General features: G+C 53.9%; 4 protein-coding genes across 4 annotated transcripts; all 4 read right to left on the reverse strand.

Annotated features, from left to right (window-relative positions):
* Positions 1-880: 880 nt before the first annotated feature.
* On the reverse strand, positions 881-4,637 carry J7T55_015080 (uncharacterized protein; the record flags this gene model as incomplete). Its single annotated transcript, XM_053133341.1, has 5 exons — positions 881-1,988; positions 3,029-3,114; positions 3,173-3,546; positions 3,646-4,130; positions 4,192-4,637. The coding sequence occupies 5 exons, from the start codon at positions 4,635-4,637 to the stop codon at positions 881-883; spliced, it is 2,499 nt and encodes an 832-aa protein (XP_052988809.1).
* A 2,283-nt stretch (positions 4,638-6,920) lies between these two features.
* J7T55_015081 (uncharacterized protein) lies at positions 6,921-11,033 on the reverse strand (the record flags this gene model as incomplete). Its single annotated transcript, XM_053133342.1, has 4 exons — positions 6,921-6,964; positions 7,023-10,502; positions 10,625-10,812; positions 10,960-11,033. The coding sequence occupies 4 exons, from the start codon at positions 11,031-11,033 to the stop codon at positions 6,921-6,923; spliced, it is 3,786 nt and encodes a 1,261-aa protein (XP_052988810.1).
* A 3,272-nt stretch (positions 11,034-14,305) lies between these two features.
* J7T55_015082 (phosphatase 2c) lies at positions 14,306-16,176 on the reverse strand (the record flags this gene model as incomplete). Its single annotated transcript, XM_053133343.1, has 2 exons — positions 14,306-14,803; positions 14,857-16,176. The coding sequence occupies 2 exons, from the start codon at positions 16,174-16,176 to the stop codon at positions 14,306-14,308; spliced, it is 1,818 nt and encodes a 605-aa protein (XP_052988811.1).
* Positions 16,177-18,053: 1,877 nt separating this feature from the next.
* Positions 18,054-19,000, reverse strand: J7T55_015083 (uncharacterized protein; the record flags this gene model as incomplete). The annotated part of the gene is made up of 5 exons (XM_053133344.1): positions 18,054-18,194; positions 18,260-18,517; positions 18,582-18,642; positions 18,711-18,925; positions 18,995-19,000. 5 exons carry the CDS (start codon positions 18,998-19,000, stop codon positions 18,054-18,056), a joined length of 681 nt encoding a protein of 226 aa, XP_052988812.1.
* Positions 19,001-19,197: the final 197 nt, after the last annotated feature.

Below are 19,197 nucleotides of genomic sequence, written 5' to 3' on the forward strand. Positions count from 1 at the left end.
CACACCTAACACTCGCTCATCCTGCTTCTAAGACCAATAAGACCCCAGTATTCGTGAGTGAGATGGCCAGACTTCGGGCCGCTGTCTGTGTCAAGCGAAATGCTACCCCTCCCCTGTCAGTCGATTTCAAGACGTGAAATTCTGCAATTTTGGAAATTTCGTCTCTTTCAAAATAGCTTTTTAAAAAGCAAAAAAAAAATAAAAAAAATACTAAATTAAAAATCCAACAAAGAAAATCACATAAATAAAATTCTTGTTAAATAAAAAAACTAATATGTTAAGATATTTTCAGATAAAGTATGAATATAGGATTGATTTTTGATTGACAGGGGGGGTAGCATTTCGCTTGACTGCCAAGACTTTCAAACGCACACAAAGTGGAGATTTAACGTGTGTAGGAGGGACTGAAGACGGACAAGGGGGGGGGGGTAGCATTTCGCTTGACACAGACAGCGGAACAGCTTGAGCTAGGACACATCTGGACGCCGCATGTGTGAGCAGGGCGTTTGGTTCTGCATGTCTGCATGTAGGTACCGCGCACCAAGTGCCCGAGACGCTGCATTCTCGAAAAGTGGGCCTAAATCTTTCTTACTTGCTTCCTTGTACATCTTTGATCAAATTTGATAATGTATCGATACGTAAAACAGCTGCTGAATTGCGACCTCAGACCCAACGGCAACATCACTTTTACTGTCCGCTTTGCCCACACATGCTAACCATTCTGCTTAGTACTTGACTAACAATTCGAGTGTCACGACGGGTATAGAGCCCCTGGGGATTTCCTAGAGAACGGGCCTGTTTGTAGTGCACAATTCAACTGCGCTCATAGTCGACCCGTGTGTTAGCTAGTTTGATGGATTGTAATGTGCTAACGCGTCGATCACCGACCTGCAGACATTCCAGCTTTCGCCATGATCAGATCCAGCCTAGAGCTCCAATCCTTCATTGTTCGGAGTGTGTGAATCATTCTTCCTTCGTCAATCTCGGAGCTCCAGTCGCACTCGTGATATCCGATATCCTCACTTCCACTGTCGGATTCACTGTCGGATTCTCCATCGCGGTCTTTGCCTTTCCAGGATTCTTGCTTATGCCACACTACTCCAATGTCCTCGGCACCCACCTCGTCTGACTCCTCTATTTCAGCACTCTCGATGGATTCCAGGACTTGTTGCATGCGCGGAAGCCAATAGCCGTGCCAAAATGATACACGTTTATTGACATACCGTTCCTGGCCCATTTTTTCCAGCTCCTCTTCAAATTCAGTGGCCAGATCTTCGAGACGGGCCACTAGAAAGCAGTCTTCTTTACGCAACTCGTCTAGTTCCTCGTTCTGTCGATGTTGTCGATGTTGTCCAAAGGATAGACCACTATCGTCGTGGCAGCAAGTGTGTCTAATGCCTAACATCCTGAAAGTAGCATATCTGATTGCAGATCGCATCTGGACTTTGGTCACAGACGTATGGGTTTCCATTATCATTTCAGGGAGCTGTTCCATGAATTTCGAAGCTGATTTGGCGTATCGCGGGTGGAGTGCGGTTTGGAGAAATCGTACGAAGGGAGTGCAACCCCCAGGCGAGCAAGCACAACGACACCTGTCACGTGGCTCTCGCTGTGACAACTTTCCCGTGAGGTCGAAGATATGTTCCATGGGATTTCGCTCACTGTCTTCATCACTGTCTTCATCACTGTCTTCATCGCTGTCTTCATCGCTGTCTTCATCGCTGTCTTCATCGCTGCTGGTTTTCAATTCGCCGATTCTGGCGTAGATCTCGTGACCGATCGTTGATAGCCCGTCTGGAACCAACCTCCACAGATCCGCGCCATTGTCGATGAACCAGGAGCAATGACCGGCGGCTTCCTTCCAGTCAGTATACGAGGTTCGTTTACACCACCACATCAAGGGCGTAATTCCATCATTGTCGGGCGTGTCCAAGTCGCGGAATCCGAGACTCCAAAGGACCGAGAAAGGTATTGGCGGTCGGTTTCCACTATGGTATACTGAAGTCAAATCATGACGGGCTCTTTCCCCGCAGGATCCATGCACTTGCAGACTCGGAGGCACAGAAATGCCACGGTTGTTGAGGGCCTGAATCACCCTGGTGGCGTTAGAATCCAGTAAATAGGGAGAGAAAAGACCCAATGCAGTGGCCTGCATGCGAGGAAGGTTATGTGCCGCCAGCCTTTTCAGACCCTCGCTTCGATCAACCAAGTGTTTCGATACTGCCTGCACGCAATTACAGCATAGAGAAGACGAGTAGAAGTAGAGATCCCGTGGCCATGATGCCATCTTCGGTATCATACAGTCTGCATCTAATAGGATGTTCAAACTGGTGTCGCTGTGGCTCTTCAAGCAACCGTGCCGATAATGTAACCCAGTATATAATAGGCTACTTATACAAGAGAACAAGGCGTAATCCATAGGTCGCCAGCCTGTGCTGTCTGGCAAATCGATTAGTTTACGACCTGATCCCCTCAACAAAAGCGCAACACAGGATGAATGCCCGACTGCCAGATGTAGTGGAGTTTGCCGCAGTAGATTACGCTCATTAATCGCATTTTGATGATTTGTCAGGAGAAAATCCATCTTCTTGAAGTCGCCTGCAAGTGCTGCAAGACTCAAGGGACCGCATTCCAAGGCTGAGCAGATTGATGTCGTCAGCGTTGCCAAAGCCTGCCAGCATGATGAGGCTCAAGGTTCAAGTGAGAGATAATACAGACCTTCTGCAGTGGCTGGCGAGCGTTGCATCATGCAAAATAACTCCATTGTTGTTTGCTCGGACATTGGAAGCTCGAGCACAGATTTAGTGACAATAGTTTGACACGGCTCTTGGGCGCACAGAAACTCGCTGACAAAAGAGCACGAGTCCCAGGTATTAGGTCTGTTCGGGCCCTTGAGTCTATTTTCGCGTGGGCTGTCCCACATATAGGGACTCAAATTCAGACAGGTCATGCTCCAGGCAGGTGTCCTATAGCGAAATTCAAATACGTCAGCTGAGCTGAATGGGCCGAGTGGGAGATAATTGCGCACGAGCCATAGATGTCAGACATGGTAGCCTGCACTCCAAGCTTTAGCAGCGTATCCAGTCCTGTAAGGCAGACATCCCGGAATTTGGGCTTGGTGATTGTCAACAAAGAGTTCCTTAGGCGTTGTGATTGAATACGGCAGACCTACACTTGACTTGACATCCAAGTAATGCAGAACACCACGGCCGTGCTGGTCAACGGCTTTTGGCGAAGCTTTGCCATGGCGATAAAGCAATGCCATGTTATCCAGACACTGCTCCAGGAACTCATCCTGACGTGAATTACTCTCTATCAGACTCAGGCATGACCAGCGGTATAGTCCCATGATTCGAAATGCCGGGTCGCGTCTGCGGTCGACAGTTGGGTAGTAATTGAAACCCGGGCTAAGGCTGCATCCGCCAGCCCCAAATGAGTACGAGAAAGACACCTCGATCGCGCGGTTGATGAGTCCTTGCAGTCCTTTGAAGGCCAACGACCACCGTATTGACGGTACCGTTGCGCCTTGGACATGGAAAATACAGTCTGGAAAGTGGTCATGCGTGGTCGATGTGTCCGCCAAAGCCTGCCAAGATCTCCAGAGGAGCGCCCGTCTCGACCTAACTACACGCTTTCGACAAATACATGTCCTTCGCGCCAGGGTGATGTGCGAACGGTGGCTAGAATGTTGGGAGGTGGTGAAATCTGGTGGTTCTTCCATGAATTCGCACAACTCCTTCAGCTGGCCTGGCTTGGCAATGAGGCGCCCAAGTTCTTCTCGCGTGGGAAGCGCACGGAGTGCCAGATCAAAGCGTCTGAAGTTGTCACCCAATTCATTGACACCGCTTTGTGTCACTGCCAGCTCTTGAAGCAGCCTGGCTTCAGTTTCAGCGTATTCCTTACGTAGCACTGATACAGATGTAGTGCTGGTAGCAGCGATGTCCTCTTGTATTTTGGCTAAGCCTTGGTCGAATCTGCCGGACAGAAACACGGTCGAGTCTCCCACGCGAGCGACAGCATCTCGAGTAGCCACGTTCTCTTGTTTGAGTTGTTCAGAAAGCTGTCGCTGCAGGTCTGGTAGCGTGGCTTTGATAGTGGAGGTGTTACGTTCAATATCGATGGCGACGTCTCTGTCAGATACTTTAATTAGAATCCATGACCTTCCTTGTAGCTCCTAGACGGTACACCTACAGAAGAAGTATCTGGAGTGCTGCTTGTAGCATCGCATTCACTTGAATCAGGCGAGACTGCAACCGATCCATGGTCGGACGGTGAAACGGGTACGTAAGCTTCTTTGTCTGGACATAAACCTTTCCAATAACCTCATGACTTGGTGAGGGAAACTTTGCGGTATCCAAACTCTGGACAAATCGTTCTAGGGCTTGGAGCTCCGGTTGAATTGATGCGGCAGCCTTCAGGAATGCCGCGGTTGTGGCGTGAGTTGGTTCAACCTCCGCGGCCGCGTTGCTCACAAGCTTCAAAAGCTCTTGCATGCGAACGACGTGTGCTTTTGCCGAGGCGACATCATCTTTGCGTTCCCGCACCGCGTCGAAGTATTGCGTGATCCCGCCGACCACCTGAACACCGAGCGAGATAATTCCAGCTACAGATGCTGTGATGGAGAGTGGATCAGACATGCCTAAATCATAAGGACGTGGTCCTGGTATAGACGGGGCCTTCCAAGTACGGGAAGATTACAGAGGAGAAATCAGAATGACCTGAACTCCGAGAGCAGTAATTCATGCTTTGGAGACGACTTGAGTGTTGTTGAAGCATCCTCGTCAGGTTAGGAGTCAATGTCAAAGACCAAGGCACCTAGTATTAAGCGACTGGGAGCTGCTGGGCACTGATGCAGTCAGCTGCAGACTCAACATGGCGTATCGGCCATGGTTGGCTAAGCCCCAGCATTGCCTCAGCTTTCAAGGCAGATTCTACTCATATGCTCACCTGCATACCGGAGGGTCCAATCAAGCCCTGGTTCCAGCAGACCCAACCGCCTCGCTTCTCTGAGCGAGAAATGAAGGTCTTCTTGTGGCAGCGACGAAAAGAACCCCCACGTGGACAGCCAGTACAACATGCATAAACGCTGCGTCAAGCTATGTAGCAGCTAGCTGGCAAGGACAAGCATAGATTGAGCAGTAACGGTAGGCTGCCCGCAAGGTGTGCAAGAGTAGAAAATAGAGTCCGTTTTGGTTCAAATGTTACGCGTATACTAATATCACTGTTATTACGCGTACTACTAGCATGAGTGATTTGCGATAAGCGCTGATGTGACCACTGCAGGTAGTGGAATAAGTCAAAGCCATGAACACTTTGTACTTGGTGGGATGATGCGGCTCTGCCATGCCCACGGACTACAGAGTCTTGATCCTCTAGGCCCCTGAAGACTTGCATTCGAGCCTTCGCACAATTACTAGTATCTAGGGCAACCTGACAAGAACACCCTCGCACCCAAAGCATTACCGGCTGCTCTGTGAAATGAGTAAACCAAAAAGACAGACCAAAGCTGCTTCAAGCCTTATTGACAAGGTCGAGGCCCTCGGCGGATGAAGCTGGCCCTGGCCATTTATCTCTTCCTAGATGATGTCTCCCCCCTCTCTCTCCGATTTTCCCACCGCGAAACCTCCACCCCCCAACCGTCCGTTATGAGCGTCCTCGATATTCCCTGTAATTTTGTAAGTCGACGAGACACTGCACATAACGCTTTAAATCTCCTTATACTTCTCAATATCCCAGACTCACACAGCTGGCCTCATCCAACATCTCAAGTCCCCTTGAGAATCCGTCGAGATGATGAAGCCTAAAGCCAGTACCATACCGACACATTCGCAGAACAGAGTACTTCACTTGAGCTACACCATTGACTCGCCCGAGAAAAGGAAAACGAGTATCACGCGAGGCGGCACACTGCCTCCCACAGCCAGGTAAAGTTAACTTCCTCTCTATTACTCACTACCTCCGCCCCCTCCAGTGAGGGGGATCGGACTGCCCTCTCTCGCTCATCCAACCGCATCCTTCTCCGCGGTGGCACCTTGTTCTCTCCCGCCATTTTCATCCAGGGGGGAATATTAATGCACATATATACAGGTTGTTTTGGTTTGTTTTGTTAGAAGGTGTTCCCCGGTGAAAAGGAAAGGAAAAAGAGAAAAATATAAGACCCGATATCTGGCGCCGCCTGCCGCCCGCCGTCCCCAACCCGCCAGTGCGATGCTTCGTGATGGTGATGCTAGATTATGTCCCCTCTGCTTCCTCTGACTTCTCTCTTCGCCCTCTTCACAGTTCCCCCAGGCCTTAAAGACCCCTGTCAAGCACACCTCAGCATCGCATGCGGAAAAACACAGAAAGAAAAATGGACAAATCGATAGACTGTCGGAGGAAAGATGTTCCCCGCGAGGTCGGATGGGTATGGTAGTGTTGTGGTATCAAATCCGTTTAAAAGCAGAAAATTTTGGGGGGCTCAGCCGTGAAGTGACGATTCAATCCAGTTCTTTTTCTTTCCAGGCGATGGTGATGATGGTTCAGGGGACAAATGAGAAACGAAAAACAAAAGGCAGACAAGAAAACAGGATGAGTATATTTGGGGTATGATATGGGATCAAGAATCTCAACACCGTAGTTATGGACCGACCTTCCGTGGGATTTTGTGAGGAAAAATTCACCGCAATTCGCTCGCTTTAAAGAAAAATAGCGACTTCCTCAAGAAGGCTGGCTTTCTAAATCAAACTGGCGTTCAACCGAGGCCAGAGTCAACGAAGCAGATTAAAAAGGTGATATCGGGTCGTTAGAGTTTTCGATCACAGCGTCGTTCGCTTTGCAAGACATAAGGAATTCCTCGGCTGAGGCATGTGTGGACCCCCGCCCATCCAAGTTGGTGGGCGGGCATGAACAGGTGAGAAGATCTCTTTCGAGGCTCATGTCGCTTATGAAGCGGAAGAGGTGTGCCTTCGGTGGTTATCTTGGAGTGCTATTTCTCGTCATCAGTAAACTTTCACTTTTGGTCACCGATTCTCGGCTAGACTTACTGTGCAGGCCATGGAGCTGTCCGGCACGGTCTTGGAAGGCAATCTGCAGGCTGGACCCATCGATAAAATCCAGGCACACGCTGTTGGGAAGCTCTTGGAACTCGATCTCGGGCGCGTAGGGTGCTTTGAACTCGCTCAGGTGATACCGCTTAAGTTGCTTCTCACGAATCGAGGTGACACCCTGCACAGCGCTGAGGAGTAGGTAGCCGATCGTGTCTAGCGATACTGTCCGCCTCTTCCAAAGAAGGTTGTCGGGAAACTGCACGTTGACGTCGCCCAGAGAGGCAACAAGAGGGGCCGTGCTGGGGATCGAAGGTGCAGTCATGGCCCTAGGCGGTATAGCTTGTTCAACGTCAGTGACGTTTTCTTCAGCCAGGGTGGGAGAAATCGTCGGAGTCGACTGTTTGCGCGGGCTCAATGAGCTGGACAGACGTCGCATGAAGCGGCTTGCTCGGTTCCCCTCCTTCGTTTTCTTGTCTTCACCGGATTCACTCAACTCACCCGTTGACATTGGTGATAGAGGCTTCACCGGCGAGGTCGCAGAATCGGGGCCAAAAGACGTGCGCTTCGAGCTGATGCTCAGACGACCCATAAGGGAGGTATGATGCTGGTGCATCGACATAGGTCGGGGGGTGCTCGCAGCGTCCCTACCAACCATTGAGTCCCGCAGGAAGTCCCTGGCCATTGTCAAAGACGTGCGTTGCCCTGGTCGATGACCATCTCGAGATTCATCACCGGCAGCCACCGATCCGGCTTTGGACAATCGCCGCTCCTGGAGTGATTTGCGTGGCTGAGGTTCCCCTGCATGAATAAGAGGCGTTGGCACAGGCGGTGCAGCGTCCGGAACGGGCTCTAATTCTGGGGTCTCTGTAGCCTTGCGATGGTCAACTATCAGCGGTGATTGCCTGAGCTCCAAAGGGCTGGTGTCATAGTCATTTTGAGTCTCCTGTGGCCTCGTAAGAGTTGGAGGATCGCGAACAATCCTGGCCGTCACAGAGATCGATTCAGGCCTTCCCCTTGGTGCATTGCCGCCTTCGAATACCGACAAGCGACTGGCAACAGACCCAGAACGTTCCCGTGAAGGTTTGATGATAGCCTCTGGAGATGTTTCAAGCGAGTTACCTGGCGATCTGCCCCTGACAGAGTTCGCTCTCTCGAGCGCCAGAGGCGATTGAGCACCATCTCTGACGCTGTTCCTGCGGACTGAAAAGAAGGCTGAAGACGGTCGATCCTTGACAGGCACGACGGGCAGACCAGGTGAGGGAGGCTTATTCGCCAGCTGCTCAAAGGCCTTGATCCGCGATGCGAGTCCACCGGAGAGCTTACCAGGCGGCCGGGGCCCTAGGTGAGAGGCTGACTGCTGGTTCATCCTCGAGTGGAATGCCGCGCCCTGTGAGACGGACCTCGCGGACGGGGGTGCTGCACCAGGGGTCGGCAATTGTGGGCTCCGGATCGGGCTCGATACGGTCCGCATAATGCGCGGTGTCGGTGGTTCGCTGGGCTGACCTGTTGAAGTGGCGGTGACCGGAGAGGCGACTGGGGAAGCGATCACGACTGGCTTGGCCTCCTGAGTGGTCGCGGACTGCGGCTCGGCTATGGGCTGTTCATTTTCCTGTACTGACTGCTTGTCGGGGAGATCCAAGGCCGTGTTGATGGGATCAGGTCTCTTCGACCGCTTCTCGCTAGAAGCGCTCTCGGCTTCCATTGTGTCTGCTGCATTGGCTAGGTCCTGGTGGTCTCCATCAGGCGTGTCGGTCGAGGAAGTCACAATGGCTGGGATGGGGGAGGGAGCGAGAGTCTTGCTGGAATCATGGGTTGAGTACTTTGAAATTGGGAGGTTCCATTTGGGCGGTGATGCGGCTGATCCGTCTTGTGTCCTCTCGGCAGGGTCCACAGGGGTAGGGCCCACCTCATCAATCCTTCCAGGTACAGATGTAACCTCTTGTGGGTCCGGCTCCATGGGCTCCACGACGGCCTGGCCGTTCATCGCTTTAGCGAATTTGGAAGTTGGGATAAAACGATGTTCAGCAGGCAGGTCTTTCTGAACAAGTGTTGGTTTCTCTTCCACCTCCCTTTGGGCACCTTCTGTGTCGGGCTGCTGCTCCGTCTGAGTCAGTGGCGCTTGGGACACCTCTTGTCCCTCGACCCCCGGGCCGTTCTCGATCACAGCATCGTCTGGGCCGGCAGCAGGGGTTTCGTCTGGCCGTGCGTCATCTTGCTTCAGCGTGTCAACTAGCTGTGCGCTCTTTTCATCATGTTCTTGTCCGATTTTGTCTCCCTGGCCCTGGATTGTTTCTTCCGTAGAGTCTGACACGGATGACGCCTTGGTCGAGTCGCCGACTTCAGAGGAAGCACAGATTGGCGAGGGTGGCCGAGAATCCGTTTGCGTGCGCACCGAGGCATGGTCTGTTGGGATGGTAGAAACGTTGTCACCCTCAGATTCGACCTTGGTGAGGGACAGATGATCCACGGCCTGGTCATTCTCTGCAGGAGTCTGGGTTTCGACTCGGGGTTCGCTGTCTTCGGCTGCGACCTTGGACTCCTCAGGGTCGGCTGTCACCTGGACTGAAGGCACTTGGGGCGTTTGCTCGCTTGCCCTCTTCTTCTTTTCCCGTAACTGCATGGCCTTCATAAGACGGAGTTTCTCGGGTGTCATTGTACTTCTGGAAGGAGCTGATATCGACGGCAGTGACTTGACTGACACACCAGAGCTGGTGGACGGCCTTCCGCCACTGGTGCGTGGTCGCAGTGCCTGGAGAAGGGAAGGATCCTCGGGGATGGGTATCGATGGGTTGAGGAATGTGTTATCTCCGGGCTCCTCACTGATTACAGATGACGAGTCGTCCTGCGTCTTAGTCCTCTTCGCTCCCTTAAAAGACAATTTGAGACTCGCGGGCATGGACGCAACCGGGCGGACAGAGCTGGAGCTGCCTTGCTTGCCAGCCGGGTCGAGTGAGGGGCGCGGTCCAAGCTTCACTCTTGGTTTATTATAATAGGAGCTGTAGTAATCCTGCCGTGAAGATTGCGATGACAAGCGCCGGCCTGTATCAGTTTCGAAGGACTTGGCCGGGGAGGCCGGCCGCGGCACGCCAATAAAGGAGGGAGGTTCTGTGCTGCCAGCGAACTGTGATGCTTCTGGCGAAGCAGCGAGTTGTGGATCGAGGGTAACGGGTGGACCGGTGATAGGCGAGCGCGGCCGAGACTCGGTCGGGTCGACTTCTGACTGATGATCCTCCTCCTCTTCCACTGTGGACTGTCTCTTGGCTGTTCTCTGTTCGCCTTCCTCCTCTTCTGCTATTTCCATTAACCTTCTTCGCCGAAGGGAGCTTGTGGAGGATGACGTAGACTCGGACGCGGTGTGCAGGGAGCAAGCCGCCGATAGCTTGGTGTCCTTCAGTTCCTTGGCCTCGGCAATGTCGAAGGTCGTGTCGTATGGGGCGAAGCGCTCGCAGACCGCATTGAAGTGGACGGCGAGTCGTGCTGTAGAGTAGGTGAAGGGATAAGCAGATTATTCTTAAAAGCAAACCACGGGGGCACATAGCTGTTGTATGGACACAGGGCACAAGCTACGGCAATAAAACAATTTGAAGCTTGAGACATACCTTGGATCAATCGGGAGCAGCCCTCGGGCAGGTATTTGATGATCACATTCCTGCGACGGTATCGCAGGAGACCGAACAAAGGCGACGTCTCCTCGTACTGGGCAATGTTGTTGCGCATTTCAACGGTGCCACCGTTGCCCTTGGCTAGGACCTGGACCTCATCGCGACTGACGTACTTGAGCAGGAACCTGTAGGCGGGCACAGTTGGCGGGGTCAGCAGTGGACTTGCACAATTGACGTTTATTTATGCTCTGCAATGAGGTGCACAAGATTGCATTGCACAGGCGCGTGGGCGGAAACCGTCCGTGTATGACCAGAAATTGCACGTCACATACCATCCTCCGGGCTCAGCTATCGCAGCATCGTAGGCTTCCTTGACCGTCGCATCATCCAGACCATTCAGCGACATTTCGGCTGGCCAGCGTGGCGGTCAGTGAGAGACGGGCGTCGCGCTCGATTTGGAATGCGCCACAACAGCGAGGCGTTGTCGTCGGGTTTGGGTGGGCGGAGAGCTGTCGGTTCGTGGACGCGGGCGTGGGAGGGTGGTGGGGGAGCAGTTGGGCTCTCGCGGCCGGGAGCTATTTCAGGGGCGTGACTGGTGACAGGTGAGGTACCAGCAAGCCGGGGCCGTGGGCAGACGCGGCAGACGTGACGATCGCGACCATGGAGTTCCCTCGTTTCCTTGAGCCAAAGAGCCGTCGCATTGAGGGACGGGTCGGTGCTCCGTGGAGAACAGTCAGTAGTAGGCTGGGCGCGCGGTGGTCGTGGGGGCGACGGCCGTTTTGGTGGGAGGGTTGGTGGTGGGCTGTCTCACAACCTTGGAAGTTGGATGTCGGAAAAAATAGATAGAGGGAGGGAGCGAGAGAAGGAGAGATCGATAAGGAAATGAATGAATGGAAGGCCGTATGCAGCAGAAATGCAGGTTGCAGACTGCAGGCAGGGTGTAGGGTAGCAGGAGCAGGGTAGGTACCGGGACAGGACGCCAGGCCGGGATTGCGACACAGGACAAGGCTGCACTCCGTCAGGTACGGCGAATCTTAAAACAAAGTTGCCGAAAGGAGAATAAAAAATTACTGTTAAAAGAGACGAGACTGGCGGCAAGCTGCTTCCCGCGGTAGCCAACGTGGATGTCGGAAAAGAAGCTCTTTGGATAATTGTGGGGAGAAATATGACAGGCACCGCAGGACTCGCTTCTGACTCGTCCGAAACAGACCTTTCTGTCTGCAGCAGCAGCAGTGCTTGGTAGACCGAGGTCGTAGGAGTACTTCCTTGAGTAATGATCTATTGTAGGCCGTGCCTCAGAGGAGCAGATTGCTTGGGCAGCTTAACTTGCGATACCCGGCCAATATCCTTAAGGCGCATTGAGGCCGGCTGGTGGGTAAGTGCAGTATGTACATGGGCGTGAACAGGGACGAGGACGAGGACGAGGACGAGATCAATAACCTAGGGACAGACACATGAAATCGTCCGGACCGCTTTTCCCCTCCACACCATAGCACGGCCTGCTACTGTATCATGGGTGTTCAATACCGAAGGTAGTCTGTCTTATGCACGCCTATTGTCGACACCTTCCTAGTCTACTTTAGATGGACGGACGTCTGGACTCTGGAGCCACAAACGCGTTTGGAATTCTGGCACTGCTTGCTCCGACAGGGAAAGCCCCTGCTCGCGGACTCGAAGTCCTCTAATTGAACTGTGCTGATGTGCGTACCTGGCTGGGCTGGGTAGGTAAAGGTAGATTGCCTTTCCAATCTCGTCCATCAACTGCGCGTGAGCGTGAATCTCGGGCCAAAAAAAAAAAATCAAATCACAGTATGCCTGCATGTCTGGTTGATTGGGAGGGACTCCCATTTCCACTCACACGCAACCCATTTCTTCTCCATGCTGTCTCGCCGTCGGCTGGCCTCATTCACCATCACCCTCAAACTCTCGTACAATCAAATTTGCGAACAGACATATTGGGCTCCACTAAGAAGGCACTCACTCGCTCGCTCGCCCGCTCGCCCGCCCTCCCGGCAGTCCGCCCGCCCCCTTTATAACCTAGTTAGTGCTTCTCCATGCTCCCTATTCCCATCACAGAACACTTGCTCTTGGATGCTGAAATGACTGGGTGAGGCTGCAGGCCTTCAAATCTCGCCGTTGCATTCCGCACCTGTCACTTCTTCCAGTCATTGTTTCGACCATGCCCTGACAGAGCGCCGGATCCCTGCCCCGCGAGGAAGGACAACCTGTCGATCGATGGATCAACGGCGGGCCAGACGATGTGCATGCATGATCTTCCCCCATCCACATATCCGTTAGCTAATAACACTGAAGCACTGAGGGCCCCATTCATCTTCCATCGACCAGCGCCAGCCTCGGCCTGCTCGTGCTCAACGTTACTGTGAGGCACTGTCCATCTATACCGTAGCATGGCACCGTGCCATATAAGCTCCCTACTGTAGGCGCACACATATCACCAGACCCTTTCGAATTTCCAACGCGCATGAAAACGAAGCATCGAATCGAGATAAAGTGACACGTCGCGCGCCGCTTCTCCACGCGGTTCGCCCTCCGCTTGGCCCCCTTTGATAGCGGCCCCCTCCCCTCACTGGCTCAACCCGCAACGTACATTGTATCCTCTTCATCCTTAAAATTGGGGGCCCCATCGTCGAAGATCCTCGGAGAGTGCGACGGAGCCCGCGGTGTTATTGCCCTTGCATTCACCCATCTTACGCCATGCGGCTGGGTGGATGAGTTGGGATGGCATGCCCGCACAGGTGGGTAGCTCGATGCGATCGCGCAACACATGAAGATGTACGACCCAGGTAAACGACCCAGGTAAACGACCCAGGTAAACCTCGTGGTTTGATGCTGGTCCATGCCTGCTGTGCTATTCTAGAGGGGAGTGGTGTCCCCAGTACGCGCAGTAGAGTTCATCTCTGAGACCCCCCAAGCGATGATGAGCGGGTGGTCAGTGCGGCAGTCACCCACACCCAACCCTTGGGACCCATGTGGCAGGGCGGCGGGCGGTTTCCAGATCCCTGGATTCTCTGGGTATGGTTCGTTCTCCAAGATTTTGGCTTGGTCTCATGTCAACACGATCGATCCATACAATTGCAAGCCAGATCGGTTAGGGTACATGAATAAAAATAACAGAAAAAAAAAAGCAAATCAATCACTCATCGCCCATGCTCATCGCCATGGCAGGTCGCATTCCGTTTCAGAAACGTTCCATAGAACTCACATCCATTCTTCTAGAACGCTGCCTTGAAAAGGATACATAAAACGCCCGTATCAATTCGTTTTCAATTGAGGTTCGCGGGGGAAAAAAAGGCATGACGGCATACTTAGGGATGCTAGAAGCATATACAACACACAACAACTTCGAGTGCCCATGCCTCGTCTGTAAGCAAAACGACAGTGACAAAGCTGTTTCATCGCCCTCGCCTGTGCCTTCCCTCTGCCTGGAATATTTCCGCTTTTCCTGCTCTGCAAGTCTGAGAGTCCAGCGGACCGGCCTGAAATCCGACAATGTCCGCACTCTTGTTTCTCTCACATATCCTCCCGCGTCCCCTGGTGCAGGCCTCCATTGCCGGATTCCTTCCTACAGTGCTTCTCAAAAGCGCCCGCTGGTTCATATGAGACATTTGAAAAACAAGAAAGTCAGGAGCAAATCCACGAAGTCGATTTACCTCAGTGTCAAGACGGTTTCGACGCCGGGACCGAAGTGACCTCCTTGGAGTCTATTGGCTTCTTCGACGCCGGGTCTGCAACCTCGCCATCCATTTGCGCCGGCTCCTCTTCTACGGAGCCCGAGATCGCAGTTGGCGTGAACGATTCTCCGCTTTCGTCATCCAGGGCGGGTATGGGGTCGTGGCCTCTGCCGCTGTTGCTCGCTGACACGCCGACGGCAGGGCCGCCATCTGCGATCTGTTTCTTGGCGGCACTGACGATCTTTTCTGTCTCGCTAATCTTACTGCCGGCAGCTATGCGATCTCCTTCGACGCCAAGGCGGCTGGCCCTGTTTGCCTGGCTTTCCACGAGTGCGTCCTTGTCAAACCGAACGATCATGCAAGACAGGTTGTCCGTACTGAATCGGGCTAGAGCGTGGTCTACCAGTAGCTTCGAAGCGGCCGCTGGATCCTGGATGTTACGGACAAGATCACACGCTTCCTGGTCAGAGCAGACATCCCAGAGCTGTACGTATTGTCAGCAGGCTTTCATCGACAGGGCAGGGGTTTCGGACTTACACCGTCGCACGCAATGATGATAAACTCATCGATATCGGGCTGAATCACTGTCTCGGTGGTGTATGGGTGCCCGGTGACCAAGTCTTTCATGTAGGAGTCGCCGAGCGCCCGAGTCACTGCCAGTACACCATTGACTCGGCTGTTGAGGATCAAGCCACCGGCGTTGGAAATGCGCTTTCCCTCGTTTTCGTCGCTACCCTTGTGGTCGTAGGACAAACGCAGGGCCTTGCCAGAACGGCACAGAATGATCCGAGCATCACCAACGTTGGCAGTATACAGAACGCGTTGTCTTGACGCGATGCCCTTCAGCTTGGCGTGCTCCGCCTCTGGGTTCTGTTTGGCTTCGGGTTTCGCTTCGCTTCCTTCGGAGGGCTTCTCCGAAGCCTTTGCCAACGCCGGTGCGATTGACTGGGATCCGGTCTGAGACGCGTTGCTCGGCACCCTGTCCTCCCAACGCATCACCGCGACAGCTGCTGTGCAGCCGCTGTTCTTAAGTGGTAGCTTCTCGAGCTGGGTGTCCACGGTCGTGAAGGTCTGATCCAGCAGCTCCGGTATGGGCACGTTCGGGTTCTTCTTGATGATCTCCTCTAGGATGATATGCAGCTTCTTCCCGCACCAGTCCGCGGCGAAGGTGCCGGCGTGGCCGTCAAAGATAGCGAAATAGCCATTGTCTGTCTCAATCATTCCCTCACCGCGAGCCTGGGCATTGGCCTCTTCGGAGGGGGTCTGGGACTTGGTACTACCCGTCTCGGAACCAAGAGCAGGCGCAGGGGTGTGTAGGAAATTGTAGAGGAATGCGTGGGTGTCTTCCATGGTCCTTCGACATTTTTTATTCCTGTCTTCCCACACACCAACGCGGAATGTAGACCGGGGACCTGGAAGCGACTCGCCGGCAGCATTGTTGTGTTGGCCCTGGGGGACGACAAGAGACGGATCTTCCTTGCCCAGCTTCTGGATGGGTGTCTGAGCGGCAGAGCCCAGGTCGCTGCCGGTCCTACCGCTGCCTTGAGCGAAATTGAGAGTGTTTTTGGCGCTCGCAATCAGGCTGCTGGCCTTTCCGCTCACACCACTGCTTCTCCTCTTAGACGTGGCGGAGGTACTCGGGGGGCTGCCATTGCCGCTGCGCTTCTCCCCAGTCGTGACCTGCTCGGCGTTCTTGGTGGGGATGGGAGAGCTGCCGTCGGAGCCGTTCTCGGCCGCGGCGCCAGGGGATTCAGGCGGGGGCGAGGGAGACTTGCTGTCTGTCTTTGGGTTTGAGGATGCGGAAGTGTTGGGATTGCTCTCTGCTTTTGGCGAGGAGCCGGATGAGCCGCCGAACATCTTATTGAACAGCAGACCTCCGTGCGAGGAGAGACTGCGACGCTTAGATCCTGCCAGGTTGCTTAAAGAGGGAGGTGAATTGAGGTGTGGAGTTTTTGGTGCTGTCGTGGCGGGATGACGTTGTCCGGGGGGGCAGGTTGGCTGGGAGCGGTTGTTGCGTGCGCGTAGTGATGCCGTGTCGTGTCGTGTCTTGTCTTGTCTAATCTTGTCGCTAGGGATTGACGGAGAGCAGAGGTGGTAGGTGTGCGCAAAGCCTGGGAAATACTTGTGGGGCTTGAGTTGCTTGCGTGCTGTGTTGAGATCAGCGAGTTGGGTTGAAGGTGGTGGTGTTGGTGGGTGGTTAAGAATGCGGGCAATGATGATGAGGGTGTGCAGCTCGCTGGTTGCAGGGTGTGGAGAGTCCCCCCGCGGTAGCAACAGAGCGGAGCCAGCTGCCCAGGTATAGGTAGACGACTGAATCGGGTTGCGGCCTGGCAGCCTGGGCACGGTCACAAGGGTTTAGGCTCTCACTGACCTCGCTGACCTCACAGGGCGCCCGTCGATAGGTAGAGACAAGCTCACAATCAGATGGACTAGGTAGATGGGTAGGCTGGTAGGGTAGCTAGGTGTCAGTGTTGTCTTTAGGTTGAGTCCCACGGGTGCCACAACGGCGGCAACTTGGGGGTGGATACTGGGGTCCTGGAGGCGACAAAAAGACTGGATGATGTAATGATGCAATGATGCCTGTGACCAGGTTGCCAGGTAGGGGTCCCGGTTTCAAGGGAGCTTGGGGATGGACAAGAGACGCGTGAAACAAGTGCCAGGTGCGTGCGGTTTGTTTGCAGCATCAAAGAAAATGACTGTGATTGTGTTGTCTGGACTGACTGAGGCACCCAAGGCGGGCTGGTATCTGGTAGGGGACGGTGGAAGGATGAAAGGCGAGGACGACTTGGCCCGAGCCTGGAGCTGGACAGGAACTGGAAACCCATTGATCCAAAGGTCACACACACCCACCTGCCACCCACCCACCGCAGCAGCGCTTTCCTAGTCTCAAACAGGTTTGGTACACCAGGCCGGTAAGCAACCAAACCAACCTTGGGCCACCAACACACTCACCCGCACACAGGCACAACCGCTTAGGTGCCCATATGCAGCATGTCAGGTGCTAACAAGCGCTGTGCAACCTCGAGCGGCAACCATCTGGATCTCCTCTGGCCAGTAGGGTTACTTGAAGTACCTAGCTATGGACATCGGCCTGGCTGGAGGACAAATCTGCGACTGCAGCGACAACCCGGTCATCACATTACCTCGCGCACACCAACCCACATAATATACTCATTGTGGGTATGGCGGATGGAAGCTATGGAAGCTACGTGCCACCCAGTTTCTAACCAGGAGGTGGCAGTACACAATAAGTCAGGCACCCTCACCCCGCCAGGGCAGCTCTGCATATGTAGGTATTATCGATCCATCTGCTGCCTGAGGCAGATTACTGCCCATAGTACATGGGCTCGTGCGTCTCAGACAGAGATCTTGCTGTGTGAGAAAAGTGAGAACTGTTTGCTGTTGGTCTTGTTCATCGTGGACTATTATGTTTTGGCTGTAAGCCACCCCAGCTCAGTGACGGGGCCACAAGTCTGATAGCAAACTGTACAATCCACAAGTTGAGTCCGACTCATGCGGAGACCATTACCACACTCAGGCTGAGCCTAGCACTGAGGCTCGAGCAGCGACACCAAAAGCTTGAGTCATTGCTTCCTGTCACAGGAATCCAAAACGGTAATCCATATACCTGCTCTCGAAGGCCAAAACTCTCCGCTTCAGCATGTGAATTCACCCATCAGCGAGGCCGTCATCAAAATGTGTCACTGCCTGGATGGGGCACCTTCCAAAGAACTTTATCTCCTCAGACTGTCCAGGCGAGCCTGAAGGTCATCATCACCAGGGTCGGCACCGCCGCCTCCGCCACTGCCAACTGCTTGGGCTACCTTGCCTTCCGCCACGGCGGTGGTCGGCAGGCCTGAAGGCGTCTCGCCAAGCTGATGAGAGAATCGTTTAGTGAACAGTGTCCAACGGTAGTGGTCAGTCTCGTGGGCACACTTACGGATTGACTCAGGTCCACTCCGATTTCTTCGAGAACCTGTTCCACAACCTCGTCGCCTTCCTCTTCTACGCCGGTGTCCATGGCGTCATCAATGGCATCGTCCATCATCTCTTGGCGCTGGTCCATTATGTCGTTCTCTCTCTCAAACTCCATGGCTATCCTTTGTAATTGAGGGAGGTTCATGCTCCTGTTCATGCTGCCCAGCGCCATTGTGGCGCCCTTCATCGCCTGCATCATTTGCTCATTCGTCCGGTAGGTCTGCGCGCCCATAAGTGGTCAGTTCAACGTCCTGTGGATCGTCGCAATACCAGCGATTGCGTACCTGTAGACGAAGAGATATCTTCTGCAACTGGCTCCGCATGCCGTAGAACTTCTCGATGTACCTGTAAAGACGAGGGTCAGCCACAGTCACCACGCATTTACGGCTAATCAGCAGTAGGCGCGACGGTACCTCCTCGTCCGGACAAGATCTTTGGCCTGGATCTTCGCCGCACCCATCTGGTTCTTTTGCGCGCTCTGCCTGATCTGCGTCACCAGCGTCTTCTCCTGCTTCTCGAGCTTGACCCGGACCTGGTCGAGCTCACGGATGGCCTTGTCGAGCGATCGTTGGTTCTTGCGCAGCCGCTCGGCGGGCGTCATGCGCTTTCCGAATGCCCATTCTAGGATCTGCAAGCCGGGTTCTGATGGTTAGAAAGCGTGCCTCCCCGTGCTGCTCACAAGCTGCATGCTGCTCACGTTCATGGCGCCTGCTGCCGAGGCCGGGGGAGTGTGATAAGATCGGTGTCGCGTTATCGGTGCGGACTGCGTTTTTGGGCGAGGATGCACCGAGGCAGCAGTGGCACCGGTCGAAAAGGGATCGAAATCGCGCGAGGGGCTTTGGGGAGTAATCTGTTAGGAGGTATTGAAATGTTGTCGATGGAGGTCGGCGAGAGGTGTTC

This window comes from Diaporthe amygdali (assembly GCF_026229845.1).
Source record: "Diaporthe amygdali strain CAA958 chromosome Unknown NODE_36_length_484128_cov_64_979186, whole genome shotgun sequence".
NCBI classification, from domain to species: domain Eukaryota; kingdom Fungi; phylum Ascomycota; class Sordariomycetes; order Diaporthales; family Diaporthaceae; genus Diaporthe; species Diaporthe amygdali.